The sequence below is a fragment of the Canis lupus genome, chromosome 10, assembly GCF_048164855.1.
Source record: "Canis lupus baileyi chromosome 10, mCanLup2.hap1, whole genome shotgun sequence".
In the NCBI taxonomy this organism is placed as follows: Eukaryota; Metazoa; Chordata; class Mammalia; order Carnivora; family Canidae; genus Canis; species Canis lupus.
The window spans coordinates 69,295,891-69,316,125 of record NC_132847.1 but is presented as its reverse complement, the minus strand read 5'-3'; the positions used below and the strand labels follow the sequence as shown (position 1 = coordinate 69,316,125).

At 43.3% G+C, this 20,235-nt stretch overlaps 1 protein-coding gene across 3 annotated transcripts; it reads left to right on the top strand.

Annotated features, from left to right (window-relative positions):
* Positions 1 to 848: 848 nt before the first annotated feature.
* On the top strand, positions 849 to 19,713 carry ZFP37 (ZFP37 zinc finger protein). 3 transcript variants are annotated; one of them, XM_072842374.1, is made up of 4 exons: positions 849 to 905; positions 12,059 to 12,185; positions 12,513 to 12,647; positions 17,015 to 19,713. In XM_072842374.1, exons 1-4 carry the CDS (start codon positions 864 to 866, stop codon positions 18,556 to 18,558), a joined length of 1,848 nt encoding a protein of 615 aa, XP_072698475.1. In that variant the 5' UTR covers positions 849 to 863; the 3' UTR covers positions 18,559 to 19,713. The 3 variants fall into 3 exon arrangements, with proteins under 3 accessions (XP_072698475.1, XP_072698476.1, XP_072698477.1); XM_072842375.1 differs by lacking the exon at positions 849 to 905 and adding an exon at positions 4,287 to 4,445; XM_072842376.1 differs by lacking the exon at positions 849 to 905 and adding an exon at positions 6,700 to 6,834.
* The last annotated feature ends 522 nt before the right edge of the window (positions 19,714 to 20,235 follow it).

Genomic DNA, 20,235 nt, shown 5'->3' with positions numbered 1-20,235 from the left:
GCTTCTCCTGTCTCAGGGCTTCCTCGTACGAACAGTAGCGAGATTTTATTTGTCATCCGAGGATGCACAGAGGTGTCCGTGCACACAGCACTACAAGGCTCACAGGTGCCCCACGACCCCAAACCCACGCAAGCCGCACTGCCGTCAAGACACGGGATACTCCTGGCTTGTCTCTCTGCAATCACGACACCACCCAACATCACCTCTTCCCTTAAGGGATTCCTTTGGACACACAGAGCTTTCCAGGTCACATCCCTGATTTACCTGCATAGTCATCGAGTTTCCCACGTGCGTGGCACACCACTCACTCCTGGACTCTTCCTTCGTCTCTTTATCTAATAAAAGAGAGAGATGATGCGCCTGGGCCATGTGGCATGGGCTGCGGTGGCAAGAGCCCTGGCGATGAGAACTTTGAGAGTTGAGGTCCTTGGCGCAGAAAATGTGGAGGTATTTTTGCAAGGGAACCCTGTCTGTTGAAGAGAAAGGAGAAGGGTGAGGACCCTAGGATGGATGGAGGAACAGAGGTCCATGAAGACCCTGGGTGGAGGTGGGGGTGGGGAGCTCAGAGGAGATCAAGAAGCTTCCATGTTGGGGATCCCTGGGTGGCTTAGCGGTTTAGCGCCTGCCTTTGGCCCAGGGTGCGATCCTGGAATCCCCAGATCGAGTCCTGTCTGGCTCCTGGCATGGAGCCTGCTTCTCCTTCTGCCTGTGTCTCTGCCTCTCTCTCTGTCTCTAGGTCTATCATGAATAAAGAAAAGAAAGAAAGAAAAGAAAGAAAGAAAGAAGCTTCCATGTTCTCCTGGGTGAAGATGAGGGTTGGACGGTGGCCCTGGCCCATGCACATGCAATTCCTTGGATGTGAAATGCTGTCCAAGCCCATTCTTGCTCACCCCTCCCCCCTCAAGGTAAATGTCCTGGGGGTAGGGGGGTTCAAAATTGCTCAGAGTTGATTAGAGCTCTCCTGGCATCTGTGTATTTCCTAGAAGCCCTTATCATAGTTGCAGTTTCACGTTTCCAGTGTGTGCTTATTTGAATGAGAGTGGTCTCCTCCCCTGGATCCTTAGCTCCCTGAGGGCAGGAGCTGCGTTTAAGTTTTTTCTCACCATCGCATCCACAATGCTTGTCATAGTTCCTGGTATATGATAGATGCGCAGTAAATACTTATTGAATATGGAGTTATTGAATGACTGAGAGAGCGTTGATATGGGGGATCACGCAGTTCTCCTTCCTTCCCTGGTACGGCCCTACAGGAGATCGGTTTGTAGGACATTTCCTAGAGACTGTTGTAAGACCTTCTCCATAGTCAGGAGCCAAAATTAGCTGGGCTGATTTAGGGAACAGAGTGACAAACTCAGGTACCTTAATTGTGCATACAGTGAGGTCAGCTGATAGCGAAGGAAATAATAGAATTCATCAAAAGTAGAGACGATTTCCAGCCGTTTCTTTGATACCACAATTTTTAAAAACTCATTTGAAAATGTCTTACTTAATGTTTACCAAAACTCATAGGTCAATATACAACCCACCAGTGATCCTTACAGTCTTTACAGAATTAATTCAACAATAGGATTTTGTCTTTTTCTGTTTATCTTGAAGTAGGAAACCGGCTGACTCTGCAATGTGGGGAAATGATGGAGCTTTGTTTGTAAATTGAAAAATTTCTAGTAACCATCCCATTCTTACCAAATTTTTTTAATTAAGTTTGTATCTTTAAGCAATGTTTATACACAACGTGGGGCCTGAACTCAACCCTGTCATCAAGAGCTACATTCTCTATGGACTGAGCCAGCTAGGAATCCTTCACCCAGGAAGTCTACTCCCTCGTTTTCTCTTTACATTTCTCTCTTCCTTGCTTTTCCCTTTCCTCTTCAGAGCAGGAATATCCTCAGGCAGCTTCTCCTCTGCTTTTCCACCTAGTTCTCTCTCTCAACACTGTGCTTCTCAAAGGGTATCGGAGGATGACTGGTCAATACTAGAATTAAGGTGGCTTGGAGAACTGTTACCGCTTAGAACAGTATTTTTGTTTACAGATATGGTGGAATTTGTGAAAGAGGACTATTTTCTTTTAATGTTTTATTTATTAATTTATTCATGATGAGAAAGACAGAGAGCAAGGCAGAGACATAGGCAGAGGGAGAAGCAGGCTTCCTGCGGTGACCCCAATTTGGGACTTAATTTGGTCTCAGGACCCCGGGATCACCTCCTGAGCCAAAGGCAGAGGCTCAACCACTGAGCCACCCAGGTGCCCTGAGGAGAACTATTTAAATAAAAACCTGGAGACACTGTCCTGCCCCTCTTCTTTCTGAGCTAGCTGTCAGCAGGTAGAGAGCAATTTAAAAAAAAATCTAAATATTGGACCTCTAGGATTGTAATATCAGGGTCAATTAATTGAGGATTCTATTTGAGGAGCATGTAAAGCAACCTTTCACATCCAGAAGTTGAGGATGGGAGAATGCTCAGTCTGGAACACAGGGAAGAGGGTTGTGTCCCCATAAGTCAAAGAGAAATCTCAATTAGCCTTCATTTTTCACTGAGTCTTTAGTTTTCTGTTGCTCCATAAGAAATTATCACTAACTTTACTGAATTGAAACAACACAAATTTATTATCTCAGGATTTCAGTAGGTCAGAAATCTGACTGTGGCATGACTCAAGGTCACAGAAAGGTGAAATCAAGGTGTTAGCTGGATTGTGTACTATCTAGAGGCTCCACTAGGGAAGGATATGCTTCCAAGCTCCCTCAGATTGTTAGCAGAAATCATTCCTTGCTGCTGAGGGCAGAGGTCCTTGTTGTCTTGCTACTTGTAGAGCAAAAAAACTACTCTCAGCTCCCAGAGGCTGATTTCAAGTCCTTGCCTTGTGGCCCCTCCACCGGCCTGTTTAAATTTGTAATTTTGACTTCAGGAAGGGGCCAGTCCCCTGTAAGGGCTCACCTGATTGGGTCAGGTCCACCCAGGATAATCTCCACGTTTATGAACTCAAAATCAACCTTTTGGGATCTTATCCTGGAAGTGATATCATTGATTCCTGGAAGAGAGAGGATCTTATGAGAGTGTTAACATCCGGGGCAGAGATAACGGGGGCCGTATTAGAATCCTGCTTATCACAGTGTTTACAACATACTCTGCAAGGCTGTAAAATCGATGCCACAGGATTAGGGAAAACACGTTGAGCTAGTTTGAGAATAAATGAGAAGCATCGCATGGCGGTTTGTGGAACAACAACAAAAATTGTTAGGAAAACAAACAAACAAAAATCAATAATAGGATGGGGGAGGGTGGCTCAGCGGTTGAGCGTTTGCCTTCTGCTCAGGGCGTGATCCCGGGATCTGGGTTCGAGTTCCGCGTCGGGCTCCCTGAACAGAGCCTGCATCTCCCTCTGCCTATGTCTCTGCCCCCCGCCCCCCCGTCTCTCATGAATAAATAAACAAATCTTAAAAAAAAAAAAAAAAAAAAAGGATGGGGAGACTAGGCCGAAAACTGTCCCGAATTCAAGTGGCCTAGGGAGTCTTGAGCTCCGCGAAGGCGACACACTGAGATTAGATTAAGAGGCCGAGGCGACCAGATGCAGCCACTGCTGGCTGAGGGATAACTAGTCCTTTATTCATCGAAGTGGAAGGTGAGAAACGGGGTGTGTTTGTCTCTGGAAAAAGGAACAAGATGTTTGGGGTAACCTCACAAGCCTCCTGCCCCCCCCCCGCCCCCCCTCCCCGGTAAAGCCCAGCAGCGCGAGCAACGGTGTACGCGGGTCCGCAGCCGGCCCAGGACCCAGCACAGCAACCTCGCGTGCTATGCATAGTAAAAGCGCAACAGGGAATTGTTAAGTGAACGGCGTCCATACACCACGTAGCTCAGGGAGCAGTCCTTCCCGCTCCAATTGCTTATTTGGCTGCACTCGATCTCCATTCATTGGACTTGCGTTCCCGCCGAGGAGTCGTGTGTTCACTGAACCTGCCGCGGCCTTTTTTTCTCCTCGTTCTTACCCCGTCTATGCAAAGACGCACTTGAGTGCTCTTTCCCCAGGACACCGCGCTGAGCGCAGCCTCGGGCTTCTCCCCCCGCCTCGCTCCATCCCTCCCGCTCCCCGGGCCGGCGGGCAGGGGCCGCAGTGACCCACGGGAACGGCCTTCCCCCTCCCGCCTCCCGCCTCCCGCGTCCGCGCGGCCGAGCCTCCGGACGTCGCCGCTCAGGACCCTCGGGGAGCCTGGGCGCCGCTGTACGGCGGAGCCTCGGCAAGATGGCCGCGCCCAGCCAGCTGCCCAAGGGCGGCGCCATGGCAGCCGCGGGCCCCGCTGAGGGCGCGCTCCAGCGCCGCCATGTCGGCCTCGGCCTGCGAGCGGGTGCTCACAAAGCCGGAGGGCGTGGGCCGGAGGGGGAGCGCGGGGACGGCCGAGGGGGCCGGGCGTCCCGCCGAGATGGCTGCGTCCCAGCCGGGGGGCAGCGCCGCGGTGAGCGCGGGGCGGGCGGAGGTGGCCTAACGGGGGTCGGTGATGGGAGGGTGACGGTGGCGTCCGTGACCCGCGATCTGGGAATGGGCGGCGACGCGGGAGGACCTCCTGGCGGGGGGCTGCGGGGTCCCCGGGTGCTGCAGCTTATGGAAATCCGTGCTGGGGGTAGATGTGCGGTGACAGGGATGTGGGGAGGCCAGAGGATCAGAAATAGGGGCTCTGTGGCGAGTCACAGACTGGGGAGGTATGTGGCAATTTGTGATGTATATGAGAGCCCAGTGATTACTGTGCCTGTGGTAGGTAGAGACTGGAGTGAGTGAGTGTGTGTGTGTGCGTGTGTGTGTGTGTGTGTGTGTGTGGTAGAGACTGGAGTGAGTGTGTGTGTGTGTGTGCGTGTGTGTGTGTGTGTGTGTGTGTGGTAGAGACTGGAGTGAGTGTGTGTGTGTGGTAGAGACGGGAGTGAGTGAGTGTGTGTGTGGTAGAGACTGGAGTGAGTGAGTGAGTGTGTGTGCGTGTGGTAGAGACTGGAGTGAGTGAGTGTGTGTGTGGTAGAGACTGGAGTGAGTGTGTGTGTGTGTGTGTGTGGTAGAGACGGGAGTGAGTGAGTGTGTGTGTGGTAGAGACGGGAGTGAGTGAGTGTGTGTGTGTGTGTGGTAGAGACTGGAGTGAGTGAGTGTGTGTGTGGTAGAGACTGGAGTGAGTGTGTGTGTGTGTGTGTGGTAGAGACGAGTGAGTGAGTGTGTGTGTGGTAGAGACTGGAGTGAGTGTGTGTGCGTGTGGTAGAGACTGGAGTGAGTGAGTGTGTGTGTGGTAGAGACTGGAGTGAGTGTGTGTGTGCGTGTGGTAGAGACTGGAGTGAGTGAGTGTGTGTGTGGTAGAGACTGGAGTGAGTGTGTGTGTGCGTGTGGTAGAGACTGGAGTGAGTGAGTGAGTGTGTGGTAGAGACTGGAGTGAGTGAGTGTGTGTGTGGTAGAGACTGGAGTGAGTGAGTGTGTGTGTGCGTGTGTGTGTGTGGTAGAGACTGGAGTGAGTGAGTGTGTGTGTGGTAGAGACTGGAGTGAGTGAGTGTGTGGTAGAGACTGGAGTGAGTGTGTGTGTGCGTGTGGTAGAGACTGGAGTGAGTGAGTGTGTGTGTGGTAGAGACTGGAGTGAGTGAGTGTGTGGTAGAGACTGGAGTGAGTGTGTGTGTGCGTGTGGTAGAGACTGGAGTGAGTGTGTGTGTGCGTGTGGCAGAGACTGGAGTGAGTGAGTGTGTGGTAGAGACTGGAGTGAGTGAGTGTGTGTGTGCGTGTGTGTGTGTGTGGTAGAGACTGGAGTGAGTGAGTGTGTGTGTGGTAGAGACTGGAGTGAGTGAGTGTGTGCGTGTGTGTGTGTGTGTGGTAGAGACTGGAGTGAGTGAGTGTGTGTGTGGTAGAGACTGGAGTGAGTGTGTGTGTGTGGTAGAGACTGGAGTGAGTGTGTGTGTGGTAGAGACTGGAGTGAGTGTGTGTGTGCGTGTGTGTGGTAGAGACTGGAGTGAGTGAGTGTGTGTGTGGTAGAGACTGGAGTGAGTGTGTGTGTGTGTGTGTGGTAGAGACTGGAGTGAGTGAGTGCGTGTGTGGTAGAGACTGGAGTGAGTGTGTGTGTGTGTGTGTGGTAGAGACTGGAGTGAGTGAGTGTGTGTGTGGTAGAGACTGGAGTGAGTGTGTGTGTGCGTGTGGTAGAGACTGGAGTGAGTGAGTGAGTGTGTGTGCGTGTGGTAGAGACTGGAGTGAGTGAGTGCGTGTGTGGTAGAGACTGGAGTGAGTGAGTGAGTGTGTGTGCGTGTGGTAGAGACTGGAGTGAGTGAGTGTGTGGTAGAGACTGGAGTGAGTGAGTGTGTGTGTGCGTGTGTGTGTGTGGTAGAGACTGGAGTGAGTGAGTGTGTGTGGTAGAGACTGGAGTGAGTGAGTGTGTGCATGTGTGTGTGTGTGTGGTAGAGACTGGAGTGAGTGTGTGTGTGCGTGTGGTAGAGACTGGAGTGAGTGAGTGCGTGTGTGGTAGAGACTGGAGTGTGTGTGTGTGTGTGGTAGAGACTGGAGTGAGTGTGTGTGTGGTAGAGACTGGAGTGAGTGTGTGTGTGCGTGTGGTAGAGACTGGAGTGAGTGAGTGTGTGTGTGTGGTAGAGACTGGAGTGAGTGTGTGTGTGCGTGTGGTAGAGACTGGAGTGAGTGAGTGTGTGTGTGGTAGAGACTGGAGTGAGTGAGTGTGTGTGCGTGTGGTAGAGACTGGAGTGAGTGAGTGTGTGTGTGGTAGAGACTGGAGTGAGTGAGTGCGTGTGTGGTAGAGACTGGAGTGAGTGAGTGAGTGTGTGTGCGTGTGGTAGACTGGAGTGAGTGTGGCCACGTCAGGACGCCCATTAGATGTCCAGGTGAGGACTGGGTAGTTAAATGTAGGAATCTATTTTTCAAATATTTTATTTATTTATTTGAGGAGGGGAGAACCAGTAAGAGAGAGAAAGCACAGGCAGGGCGGGTGGGGGAGGCGAGGCAGAGGGGGAAACAGACTGCCTGCTGAGCAGGGAGCCCCGTGTGGGGCATGATCCAGGGACCCAGGGATCGTGACCTGAGGCTAACACTTAACCAGCTCAGCCACCCGCCCCTAAATGTATGAATCTAGAACTCTGGAGAGGTTTGGGCTGGAGAATCCAAATGTGAAAGGCATCAGCATAAAGATGGTATTTAAAGCCACAGGATTGGATAAGATCACTTAGGGAGAGAAGGCAGAGAAGAAAAGAAGACCAAGGACAGAGCTCTGGGTCACTCTGACATGTAGAGGTTTGGTAGAGAACAGGAAAAAAAAAAAGGAGAAGGAGAAGGAGAAAGAGGAGAAGGAGAAAAAGAATGAAGAGTAGTAGCTACTGAGATATGATGAAAATTGTAAATGTGGGGTCAAAGAAGCATAAAGAAGAAAAATTTTCAAGACAATGCAACTTGTGTTGTCACAGTTGTGTCCTATGCTCTTATTAATCCCAGACACATGACTACAGAGAATTTGACTTTGGCAAGATTGTAGCTCAATGGTTATTTTGATTGATTAGAGCTTTTTTAGTGGAGTGATAGGGATAAAATCCTGCTGGAATGAGTTGAAAGAATGAAGGTAATGAAGTAGAGACAGCAAGTATAGACAACACCAGGAGTTTTGCTGGTAAAAGAGCAAATAAATTGACATTGGATGGGACATGGAATTAAGAAATGGTTTTCATGGGGATCCCTGGGTGGCTCAGCAGTTTAGCGCCTGCCTTTGGCCCAGGGCGTGATCCTGGAGTCCCGGGATCGAGTCCCGCGTTGGGCTTCCTGCATGGAGCCTGTTTCTCCCTCTGCCTGTGTCTGTGCCTCTTTCTCTGTGTCTATCATGAATAAATAAATAAAATCTTTAAAAAAATTTAAAAAAAGAAATGGTTTTCATTAGATGAATGATATTAAGGCAACTTTGTATGTCAATAGGAATGATTGAGTAGAAAGGGAAAAAATAGGTGGTACAAAAGAGAAAGAGGTTAATTGCAGGGGGTGAATTCCTTGGGAAGGCAGTTGAGGATGGGAGAAACTGGCCTTAGGTGAGAGAAGGGATGCTTTTCCCATTTTTTTTTAAGATTTATTTATTTATTTATGATAGACATAGAGAGAGAGAGAGAGGCAGAGAAACGGGAGGAGGGAGAAGCAGGCTTCATGCCAGGAGCCTGACATGGGACTCGATCCCGGGACTCCAGGATCGCGCCCTGGGCCGAAGGCAGGCGCTAAACCGCTGAGCCACCCAGGGATCCCCCACTTTTCCCATTCTAACAGAAAGGAGACAGTTGATAGGGATTCGGAAACATTGGTAGCATTGGTGGTAACAAGGCAAGGGAGTTCTTATCTACTTGCACTTATTTTTTTCTTTGAAAGCTTAATGTGAATTCATCAGCTTCGAGTTGGAAAGGAGGAGATGCTGGAGATTTCAGAGAGAAGGAAGGCAATGTTTGGAATAACCATCTTGGGAAGAGGGATAAGAAATTCTCAGTAGATGCCCATTTGATATGTGTTATAAACCTGAAGTGACTCGAGGCAACACAGATGTTTGATTTTTCTCTCTTGGGATGTTCAGCTGTAAGGTTCAGGCAGAGATTAAGAAGGAGAGTTGGGTTTGATTAAGTTTCAGGCTGTGCTAAGTAAGTATGGTGGAGAAGAAGAGGGGTAAGGAAGTTAAAGCCGTTTTCCATGTAGTGTGTGTGGTGTTAGAAGGAAGAATCCAAACAAGATAGAAGAAAAGTAAGGCTGTGCCGTGATGGAAGATTGTGGAGAAGTAGTTAGGCTCAATGGATATGGGGGCTGAATGCATTTGAAGTACTTAGAGTAAGTAAGCTGGCAGCGTAGGAAACGATGGTCCGAGGATTGGACGTTTTAAGTAGAGAGGTGCTGTAGTGGTGGGTGGCAAGGTCTAAGGCATGGATGGGTGATGAGTAGGTGGCTGAGTTTGAGTGCTTTTGAAAAGATTGTTAGAATCAGGAAAGAGGAAGGCCAGGGTGTGGACTGGCTCTTCTACATCGATGCAGAGGTGGTGCAGGGCCTGTAGTGAAGACGAATATGGTGTCCACGTTTTCAATGAATGAGGCAGAATTACTGTGCACAAAAGTTGACCTAAGTGGCCCCAAACAGCTGTCCTTAGAAAAGCTTGCTTGCAAGGTTGACCTTTGGCTGATGTCTGAGAACTTAGACTTGAGGAGGCTTTCCACAATTCCCAGAAATGATGAGAGTGGCTCACTGTGCCTAAACTATGTAAACAATGTGGTTTATGCCAAACTCCTGAATCCTTCCGGGAATCGAGGATTTTTGTGTGTGCCCGGCAGGGAGTGCCTTTGAGTGCCATTGAGTCTCTAACACGCTTCCTTGGGAAACAACATGTTACACATGTTCTCACAGCTTATTTTTGGAGGAATCAAGTATGTCCTGTGTGACTTCACTGGAAGAGGACTCTTGGATACTTGTGCCTGGTTTAGACATTATCCCGTACACTTTTCCCTTAGCTGATTTTGCTGTGTGTTCCTTAGCTGGACTTAAATCATAGCTACAGATACAACTATGTGCTGAGTCCTGTGAGTTCTTCTAGTGAATCATTGAACCAGAGGGATAATGGTTTTAAGTCTGGTGATACCCTAAACATGATAGGGATTTTGAAGGATGTATTGAAAATGGTTAAAAGTTATCATTTACCTCATCTTCAGGGCGTGAGGTAGACGAGTCATGGTTGGGCTGAAACACACTCTGCCAGAGAGCATTGTAAGGGAGCAGGATTCTCAGGAGACAGTTAGATTTCAGGTAAAGCAAGCAGGTGAAGGGACTGGCTAAAGAGGTTGAAGGGATAGTGCAGTTTGCTGGCAGTGGTTAGGATTTTCTGTGGAGGCCACCATTGGTGGAGTTCTGTTGTTGGTGGCAGTGATTGGGGATTGATAGGATAGGGATTTGGGGTCAGAGATAGAGATCAGTGTGTTCCATGGGTATCAGTAGTTGAGGGAAACGTGTAGGAATATGTGATAGAATGTCTGGGGGTGATTTGGTAGATCTGGTACTGTTAGTGATTGGAAACTTTGTTGGGATCAGTCATTTTGGAATTACAGCACTGATTTGGAGGCCAGTGGCAATCAATGATGGGGCTTATTAAAAATCAGTGACTGTTGAAATAAGTCAATCGGAAAAGGACAAACATTATATGGTCTCATACATTTGGAGAATATAAAAATTAGTGAAAGGGAATAAAGGGAAAGGGGAGAAAATGAGTGAAAATATCAGTGAGGGTGACAAAACATGAGAGACACCTAACTCTGGGAAATGAACAAGGGGTAGTAGAAGGGGAAGTGGGTGGGGGGTTGGGGTGACTGGGTGATGGGTACTGAGGGGGGCACTTGGCGGGATGAGCACTGGGTGTTATGCTATATGTTGGCAAATTGAACTCCAATAAAAAAAATAAAAAAAATAAAAATCAATGACTGGAGCTCTATGAGGTAACAGATTGGTGACATATGCAGTTAATTGGTGGTCTTTGGAGGTAAGGGGTCATTTTTCAATGTGAAACAAATATGTTTAAACAAACATTCTCCAGTAGCTGTGTCATCCAACTCTCACCTGCCTAATAAGAGGAGAATCTTTAACATGCTTTAATTTCTCCCCTGTCCCACACCGGTACCAGTTATATTCCTGCTTATTTTTCTTACATCACACCTCTTGATTTTAAGGATACTTTTATAACAATGGTAGGAGAACATTATGAAGTTACTTGGATGTAACTAGACATTAGACTGGTTTTATTATTCATAATTCTTTCTTGTATATTATATCTTTCCCAATCTTGAAATCTTTATTCTAATATACATTTCCTTCTTTTAAAAATCACTCATTTTCTTCTCCTCCTTCTCTGTCTCTTTCCTTCTCTGTATTTCTTTTTTTAATTTTTTTTTTATTTATTTATGATAGTCACAGAGAGAGAGAGAGAGGCAGAGACACAGGCAGAGGGAGAAGCAGGCTCCATGCACCGGGAGCCTGATGTGGGATTCGATCCCAGGTCTCCAGGATCGCGCCCTGGGCCAAAGGCAGGCGCCAAACCGCTGCGCCACCCAGGGATCCCTTTTCTCTGTATTTCTAAAGTACGTAGGTAATATACTTTCTGCATCCTTACATGTCTAAAATACATTATTTTTGTTTCCAAACATGAATGATCTTTTGGCTGGTTATAAAAATCAAGGGTCTCAGTTCTTCTACCTCAGAACTCTATCCCATCATCTTTTGTTATAGAAGAAAAGATAAAGACTAATGATTCTGTTTGGTTTTGATAATTTTCTTTCTCTCTGATGATGGTATAATTTTTTTATCCTCTTGAATAAACAAATTTGCAAGTGGAACTGTCTTAGTCATTTTGGGCTGCTACAACAAAGTACCATAGACTGAGTAGCTTATAAACAACAGAAATTGATTTCTGATAGTTCTGGAGGCTAGAAGTCCCAAGATCAGGGTGCCACCATGGTTGGGATCTGCTGAGACCTTCTGCCAGGTTGCAGACTTCTTGTTGTGTCCTCACATGGCTCTCTTTGCTTAATCCCACTCATGGAGACTACCCACATGCATTCATCAAATTCTAATTACTTCCCACAGGCCCTGCCTCCTAATGCCATCACATTGGAGGGTAGGTTTTCAACATATGAATTTTAGTGATACACATTCAGTCCATAACAGGGATATTTCTTTTTTCCGGTTTTTTTTTTTTTTTTTTTAAGATTTTATTTACTTGTTCATGAGAGACCCAGACAGAGAGAGAGGCAGAGACACAGGCAGAGGGAGAAGAGGCTCCATGCAGGGAGCCTGACGTGGGACTCGATCCTGGGTCTCCAGGATCAGGCCCTGGGCTGAAGGCGGCGCTAAACCGCTGAGCCACCTGGGCTACCCAGAGACATTTCTTAATATGATTTTTGTCTCTCAAAAAATGCAGAATTGGGTAAATAATTAGTATCTTATATAACATCATGATCAACACTGAATGGTTGAGGTAAGAGTAAATCATTATTATCTTGTCCAAATTACCCATTAATATGGATAATGGTAGACTGAATAGGAATATTGCGATTTCAGGGATCGGTAACATTCAAAGATGTGACTATGGCCTTTACCCAGAAGGAATGGGAACAACTAGATCCTGCTCAGAGGAGCCTGTATAAGGATGTGATGCTGGAGAACTACAGCAATCTTGCCTCAATGGGTAAGGACAATTCTATAATAATGCAAAATGTGTCCACTGTGATACCTTCTCTCTGAAGTTTTTTATAAGTTTGGCCTTGGTTATTATGAATCAAGGAGTTTTAGCCCCTTTGGGTATGTTATTTGTGCCTGTCTCCAAAATGAAGGATCTACTTAGATGGGATACGTGGGCAGCAACATTGTGAAATTTCAGAAGCCATGTATTCTTTTTTTTTTTTAAGAATCCATATATTCTTTATTTTCTCAAGGTTCTGAAGTCCAAGTATTAGGGCTTGATTTCTGGGATGTTTGTTTTCCTGACACTCAGTTTCCCATTTCTCATGATCAGGGTATCAAGCTCCCAAACCAGACATGATCTCCAAGTTGGAAAAAGGAGAAGAGCCATGGTTGGGGAAGGGCAAAAGACTTCAACAAGGTGGTCCTGGTGAAATAGCAAGATCCAAGCAAATAGGAACCAATGGAAGTAAGTTTCTAGTTTTTCTGTGTTAACTTTGGATTCAATGAATAATTTAATTTTAATATCTTAAAGATCCCAGACCCCTTTTTCCTAACCAAGAGTAGCAGTTGAAAAATATCAGAATCTCCTGGGGGAAGAGTTCAAACTACAAAGATTCTCTAGCCTTAGAGATTTGAATCTCTCTTCTGTCTAGGAACCTCGTCATGTGTGAGGTTTTCATATTAGGTGCATTATAGTTCTAAGTCATGGGAGTTTGCTTATACACTTGTATCAGTTAGCTTCCACTAAGTTATGCTCTATTAAGGAATGACCCCTAAATCTTAGTGGCTTCCAGCAAGAAAGATTTGTTTCTTGCTCATGCTGTAGCCCTATTCCATATTATCCTTTGGACCTACACTGAAAAACCAAACCCTATTTGGCAAATTCTGGTCTCATGGCAGAAGAAAAGAAGAATGAGTAGAACCACTTGATTCTTAAAAATCACTGATTAGAAGTGGTAGATATCTCTTTCTGCTCACATTTTATTGGTTAATTGGTTAGAGCAGATCACTTAGCTACTCCTAAGTTCAAAGGGTAGGAATGTATAATCCTTCCACAGTGAGGATTAAAGTGGCCATGCAGTGGGTCTGGGAGGTACAATCTTTCCATAAGGAATGGTAATACTGTCTGCCACACCACTCATATTATGTTAGGAAAAAAGGTGAAAACCAGAGCTCTGAACCTTTGGTTCGGCCCTTCAGATGCCTAACTGACCCTTTCTTACAATTGTCTGTCCTCATCCATGCTCTCCATCACTCGGCTTCCAGAAGGAGCAGTGACCCCTCTTGTCTGTCCTCAGAATCCCATTACTGCTTTCCTTATTTAAACCAGTGCTGTTTTTTATCTTCTTTTTTTTCCCCCTAATATTTACTCTTTTTTTTCTCCCTTCATCTATCAAACTCTGGGACTCCATGGTATCATATTTCTCTCCTTATATGTTCAAACCTTCTTAGATCCATCTTCTTTCCAAATTTCTTGGCATGATGCTCCCCTGCCTTCAGTGACTTTCCAATTTCCACCTTTAATTGTGAAATGTTCTAAACCTGTTGCCTATAGTGCATCATTATTTCCATTAACACCCTAACCTAAGCAGTCAAATCCCACAGAATTCATACCTATATGTAAATTTCTGGCTTAAAAAATAACCACTGCTCACCTTCCAGTGCATATTTTAATAGTTTTGGTCAGCATGAAATTCTTCCCTACCTGGCTTGAATTATACCACTTAAATCTGGTCTTCTAAGTGCTTCTTTATATTTATTTCACCAGATTCTCTTCCTTTTCACTTTGCTGAAGTGTCCCTAAGGTTTTGTCTTCTACTATCTGTTCTTATTTTTTTCCTACTGTATTTCCCTCAAAAGAATCAAGCTATTTATTCTATACTGGTAACTTTTATTAAGGTAAATTTATCTTGTTCAGATAAATCTCCAATTTCTTCACATTCCTCTCGTATTTTACCTGCTTATAAGAAAGCTCAATCTCAGAGTGTCAGAAATGGAAATCTTTGTCTTTCTTTCTAAATTAGAGCTTCCTTTCACCTTCCCTATTTTTATCAGGGTCTACTTTGATTTTAGGCCTGTCTACCATGGAGTTCCTGTGAATCTCTGCTCTCTGCCTTCTCTTTTACTGTCCTCTCTTTAGTTCCTGGTTTGTTTTCTTCAGTTCTCACAGACAGCAACCAAATCAGGTTTATATTATCTCATACCTAAATTGCTCTAATTCTTAGACTATTTGTTGCATCTATTTTTTGTTTTTTACAACTCATCTTAGATGTTGCCACCAAACATTATAATATTCAGTTATTATTTATATCACTATTGTCTCCCAAATAAAAGAATGTTTATCATATATTTTTTATATATTTAATACTACTATATCTATACTTACAGAAATTGATCTTTTACTCCACAGGAACAATTTCATCTCTTAAGAGTCCTCAATGAAAGGCATAGTATTTCCTGGCTTATACTGAAATGCCATAACTCTTTTGTATTTGATCCCAGTTTTCACTTTATCCATGTAATGTTCCTTTATGACCAAGGCAACTGTTCAATTTCTATCTCTTTCTTTCTTAGAGACTCACATCTGCTTCTCTCTTTGAGTCTGTTTAATTCCTACCCTAAAGCCTTTTCTTTTTCTTTTTTTTTTTTAAGATTTTATTTATTTATTTCTGAGAATACACAGAGAGGAGAGAGAGAAGCAGAGACACAGGCAGAGGGAGAAGCAGGCACCATGCAAGGAGCCTGACATGGGATTCGATCCTGGGTCTCTAAGATCAGGCCCTGGGCTGAAGGCGGCGCTAAACCGCTGAGCCACCCGGGCTGCCCCGTTTTCTGCTTTTCCATGCACATAACTGGAAAAAGTCACCTCAAAATGGAAGTCTCAACTCTTAAGTTTTTGGATTTTTACATATTTGGTATTTACACTTGAATTTCAATTCTAGATTCTTAGGAGAGAGAATGTTATTGGTCTATCTGGGACCCTATGTTTACCACTGTCCAGTCAATTGTTTTCAACCAGGGGTTTGATCATACGGTTCACATGTGGTTGCCTACATTTGTTGGCATGGGTGGTGGTCTCAGAGAAAGAAGACACACACTGGGAAGATATCTTAAAATATGTAATTGTGTAATGTGTGGAGGGAAGGATATGAGCAATCACTTAAGTCTGGGAATAAGCTTAAAATTTATAATTGGTAATTAGTAGAGTAATCTGGCAGAAACAAAAGTATGCTTCATAGCAAACTGTTAGAAAATAAGCCAGCCACATGTGTATGTTGTAAATCCAAATGGTGTAAAGTCTGTTTACTTATCTCATTACTATCATTGCACTACTTTTATCATGGTTAAAGCATTGGGGAACTCAGAGAAACTATAGGGTTCTTATTTTGTTTTTGAGGGTTTTTGTTTAGTACAGCAGTGTCATTATTATATTGGTCATTGGTGGTAGCAGTGTAATACCCTTTCCTGCTTATTCCCTTAGTTATCGATAAGCTGCTCAGTATTTCTTGGTGGACTTACCTTATTTTCTCTATTTTGGCTCTTTGGAGTGCAATAACAAATAACAACAATAACTTGAACTAGCCTAAGTAAATAGAGAAATTTATTTTATTTTATCATTTTTAAATTTTTTTTTTTTAAGATTTTACTTATTTATTCATGAGAGACACAGACAGAGAGGCAGAGACACAGGAAGAGGGAGAAGCAGGCTCCGTGCAGGGAGCCTGATGTGGGACTCAATCCCAGGTCTCCAGGACCATGACCTGAGCCGAAGGCAGGCGCCTAACCGCTGAGCCACCTATGCGTCCCAAGGAATTTATTTTAATGACATAAGTTTATCTCTTGTAACCTAAAGGCAGATACTTCAGCCAGACCCTACCAGGGACTAGAACTAGGAACCTGGAAGCCATCAGGGATTGGAGTTATGTAAATGGCTTTTTTGAGGACATGTCATCTTTTTTTGTTTGTTTGTTTGTTTTTTGTTTTTTTTGTTTTTTTGTTTTTTTTGACATGTCATCTTATATCTCTGCTTCCCTGTAGTTATATGCTTCATTCTTTGTACTGATGAACCTCTGTTTACACAGCGAAGATATGACTTTACTATTTCTTTTTTTAAAAAAGATTATTTATTCATGAGAGACACACACAGAGGCAGAGACATAGAGGGAGAAGCAGGCTTCTCACAGGAAGCCTGATGTGGGACTCGATCCCCAGACTGGGATCATGCCCCAAGCTGAAAGCAGACACTCAACTTCTGAGCCACCCAGGCATCCCTGACTTTACTATTTCTTGTCTGATATCATTGTAAAATCCAGTGGGGACTAACTAGAGTCTAAATTTTTAGGAGGAAGGCTCTTACTGGACACCTTGGCATGAACCAGATGTATCTCCAACTGTGACCATGGAGAGCTGAATGGATATAGTGCAGGCTATGGAGCCAAGTGCTGTGGATGGATTGACTATTATCAGAGCTGGGAAGCTTGGGATGAGGAGAAACTTCAAAAAATATCAACTACTGTCACAAGCTCTTTTAATTTCATCTATTACCTAGTCACTCCTTATGTTTATTTCATCTTCTATCCAGGTTGCAAGGTCATATTTATAAACAGGCAAAGTTTTGTCTAATTACTATTATCAGTTAACTTTTCTTATTTTTACTATATCACTTTCCCCTCAAGCCCAAGAGGGGACATTTGCACTTAATATTTCACTCACTTTGGGATACTAGGCTTAATACAGATTCAGTCCCACAATAGGGCATTTCTTTTATAAGTTGTATTCCAAAATATGAGAGGACAAAGATTCACAAGAATGCCATATTGAATTACATTTTAGATGGCGTCCAGCAAGATAATGACCAGCTAGCAAACCACCAGGAATCTCAAAACAAACTCCTTAAGGAAGTTGCATTCAAGAAGAAAAGTCTGACTAAGAAGAAAGGCCATGAATGTAGTTCACTGGGGGAAAAAAATGTGAGTACAAAACATGTTCCTTCAAAAAAAAAGCTTAAAGATTCACATGGAAAGAGTCTAAAACAAAATTCAGACTTACCTGGTCATATAAGAAACTATGCAAAAAAGAAACCTAGCGTAGCTAAAGAGCACAAGAAATCATTCAGCCATAGCTTACCTGATACAAAGAAAGACAAAAATCAAACTGGAAAGAAACAAAAATTATCCAACCGTAGCTTATCTAATAAGCGTGACAAAACTCAAACTGGCAAGAAACATGAGAAATTAGCTCATCCCAGCTCATCCCATACTAAACAGGACAAAATTCAAACTGGAGAGAAACACGAGAAATCGTCCAGCCATAGCTCATCTCCTACTAAATGTGAAAAAACTCAGACTAAAGCAAAACCCTATGAATGTAATCAATGTGGGAAGGTTCTTAGCCATAAACAAGGACTCATTGACCATCAGAGAATTCATACTGGGGAGAAACCATATGAATGTAATGAATGTGGAATAGCCTTTAGTCAAAAGTCACATCTTGTTGTACATCAGAGAACTCACACTGGAGAAAAACCATATGAATGTATTCAGTGTGGCAAAGCCCACAGTCATAAACACGCCCTCACTGACCATCTGAGAGTTCACACTGGGGAAAAGCCCTACAAATGTACTGAATGTGGGAAAACTTTTAGACACAGCTCAAACCTTATTCAACATGTGAGATCTCATACAGGTGAGAAGCCCTATGAATGTAAGGAATGTGGAAAATCCTTTAGGTATAACTCATCTCTTACTGAACATGTGAGAACTCATACAGGTGAAATACCATATGAATGTAATGAGTGTGGAAAGGCTTTTAAGTATAGCTCATCTCTTACTAAACATATGAGAATTCATACAGGGGAGAAACCTTTTGAATGTAATGAATGTGGGAAAGCTTTCAGCAAGAAGTCACACCTCATTATACATCAAAGAACTCATACTAAGGAGAAGCCCTATAAATGTAATGATTGTGGAAAAGCATTTGGACATAGCTCATCTCTTACTTACCATATGAGAACTCATACAGGTGAAAGTCCTTTTGAGTGTAATCAATGTGGGAAAGCCTTCAAACAAATTGAAGGCCTTACTCAACATCAGAGGGTTCATACTGGGGAGAAACCCTATGAATGTAATGAATGTGGGAAAGCTTTTAGCCAAAAGTCACACCTCATTGTTCATCAGAGAACTCATACTGGGGAGAAGCCTTTTGAATGTAATGAATGTGGAAAGGCTTTCAATGTGAAGTCACAACTTGTTATACATCAGAGATCCCACACTGGAGAGAAACCCTATGAATGTAATGAATGTGGAAAATCTTTCAAACAAAATGCATCCCTTACGAAACATGTGAAAACTCATTCAGAAGAAAAATCGCATGAGTGAAATTAATGTGATAAATCTTTTAACTCAAGTAAAGGTTTTATTTAAACTTAGAAATATCCTGAATCTTTTTTTTTAAGATTTATTTATTTATTCATGAGACACACACACACACACACAGAGAGATAGAGAGAGAGAGAGAGAGAGAGAGAGAGAGAGGCAGAGACACAGGCAGAGGGAGAAGTGGGCTCCATGCAGGGAGCCTGATGTGGGATTTGATTCCAGGCCTCCAGAATCATGCCCTGGGTTGAAGGCATTGCTAAACTGCTAAGCCACCTGGGCTGCCTGAAGTATCCTGAATCTTAAGGATGGTAGAAAATCTTTAATAAGAAGTCACACCTAGTTACACATGAGAGAATTTAAAAATGAATCTTATGTAGAAGCAATGGATGGAGAGTTTAAACTTGATACCAACCTTTTATAGAAAATACTGTTTTAAAAATACTCAATTATTAGTTATTTATATATTCAGACAAAAACATTTAAGAATCATCAATAAGCTGCATAAGCAGACATATGCTGACAATTCCTAAGATGCTTGAATGTGTACTTAAATACCATACATGAGAATTGAATTTCCAGATCTGTTAATTTCCATGTATAAGTGTGTCTGGCCACTGGTATGAGTCTCATCTTTGATATTATCACCTAGCTCTTTCTTAATGTCTTTGTAGGCATCTACATCAGCTGCAAACTTTCTAAAAGTTATTTATGTAAGACATATTAACACAAAATTAAGAGAAAATGTAAGAAAGCGAGGATACACAGGTGCTAATAGAGACATCATTCCCTAAGTGAACAAAATTGTTAAGTGAAATAAGCAGGTTGTTGAACTCTGTGTATAGGTATAGTATGTTCCTACTTATGTACAAAAGGTTATGTGTTTACCTGTTTCTCTGTGTGTGTGTGTATGAATGTGGAAAGGCTTTATATATATTTGTATGTGAATAGACTTGGTTCGAAAAAATATAGAAGAAACTTTATAGTGGTTGTCATGAGCACAGGAGTACCAGAATGGGGGCTGGGATGGGAGGGAGACCTCCTTTTTATTGTATACTGTTTGAATTTTTAAATAACGTACATGTATTATTTTCACAATTAAAATCTTTTTTAATATGCACACATCAGCACTGATTAAAATTTTCACTGAGATCGCTCCATGGTGTTGTGTGATGAAGTAAAAGTATGCCTATTATGAAGGGTAATGAGTCTGAAGATATGGTATTAAATGATACTGAATTCACAAAGACTTTTCCTATAAAACACATATCTTTTTATTAAAATAATGAATTGCAACTATAATTTAGCACCCTGTTTCTTCTATATGCCATATTTTTAGAAGACTGAAGATAAATTGTGATTGCAGGTGAATGAAAGTGATTTTCTGAACAGTCACTTCATTTTATCACAAATTCAGAACACTTATATACAAACATCTCAATCTGGGATTTCAAATCTATTGCAACAAATGCCACTACTTACTGTTCTTGCTCAATAGCAGACATTGTTATGGATTATTGCTCTCTTTCTGAGTGAACCTAGACTTGGCCTCAGAGTTACTCTTAAGCATGCATTCCAGAAGGTACTGTGAATCAATTTGGGTTTGCACATGAGACCTATTTTCCACTATATACCTATTTATTATCATTATTATTATTAAAATGTATTTATTGTTATTTT

Coding starts and splice junctions, on each gene's coding strand:
- ZFP37 (XM_072842375.1), top strand. CDS start 4,314: ATGTCGGCCTCGGCCTGCGAGCGGGTGCTCACAAAGCCGGAGGGCGTG. Junction 4,446..12,058: donor AGCCGGGGGGCAGCGCCGCG/GTGAGCGCGGGG, acceptor TTGCGATTTCAG/GGATCGGTAACATTCAAAGA. Junction 12,648..17,014: donor GCAAATAGGAACCAATGGAA/GTAAGTTTCTAG, acceptor ATTACATTTTAG/ATGGCGTCCAGCAAGATAAT.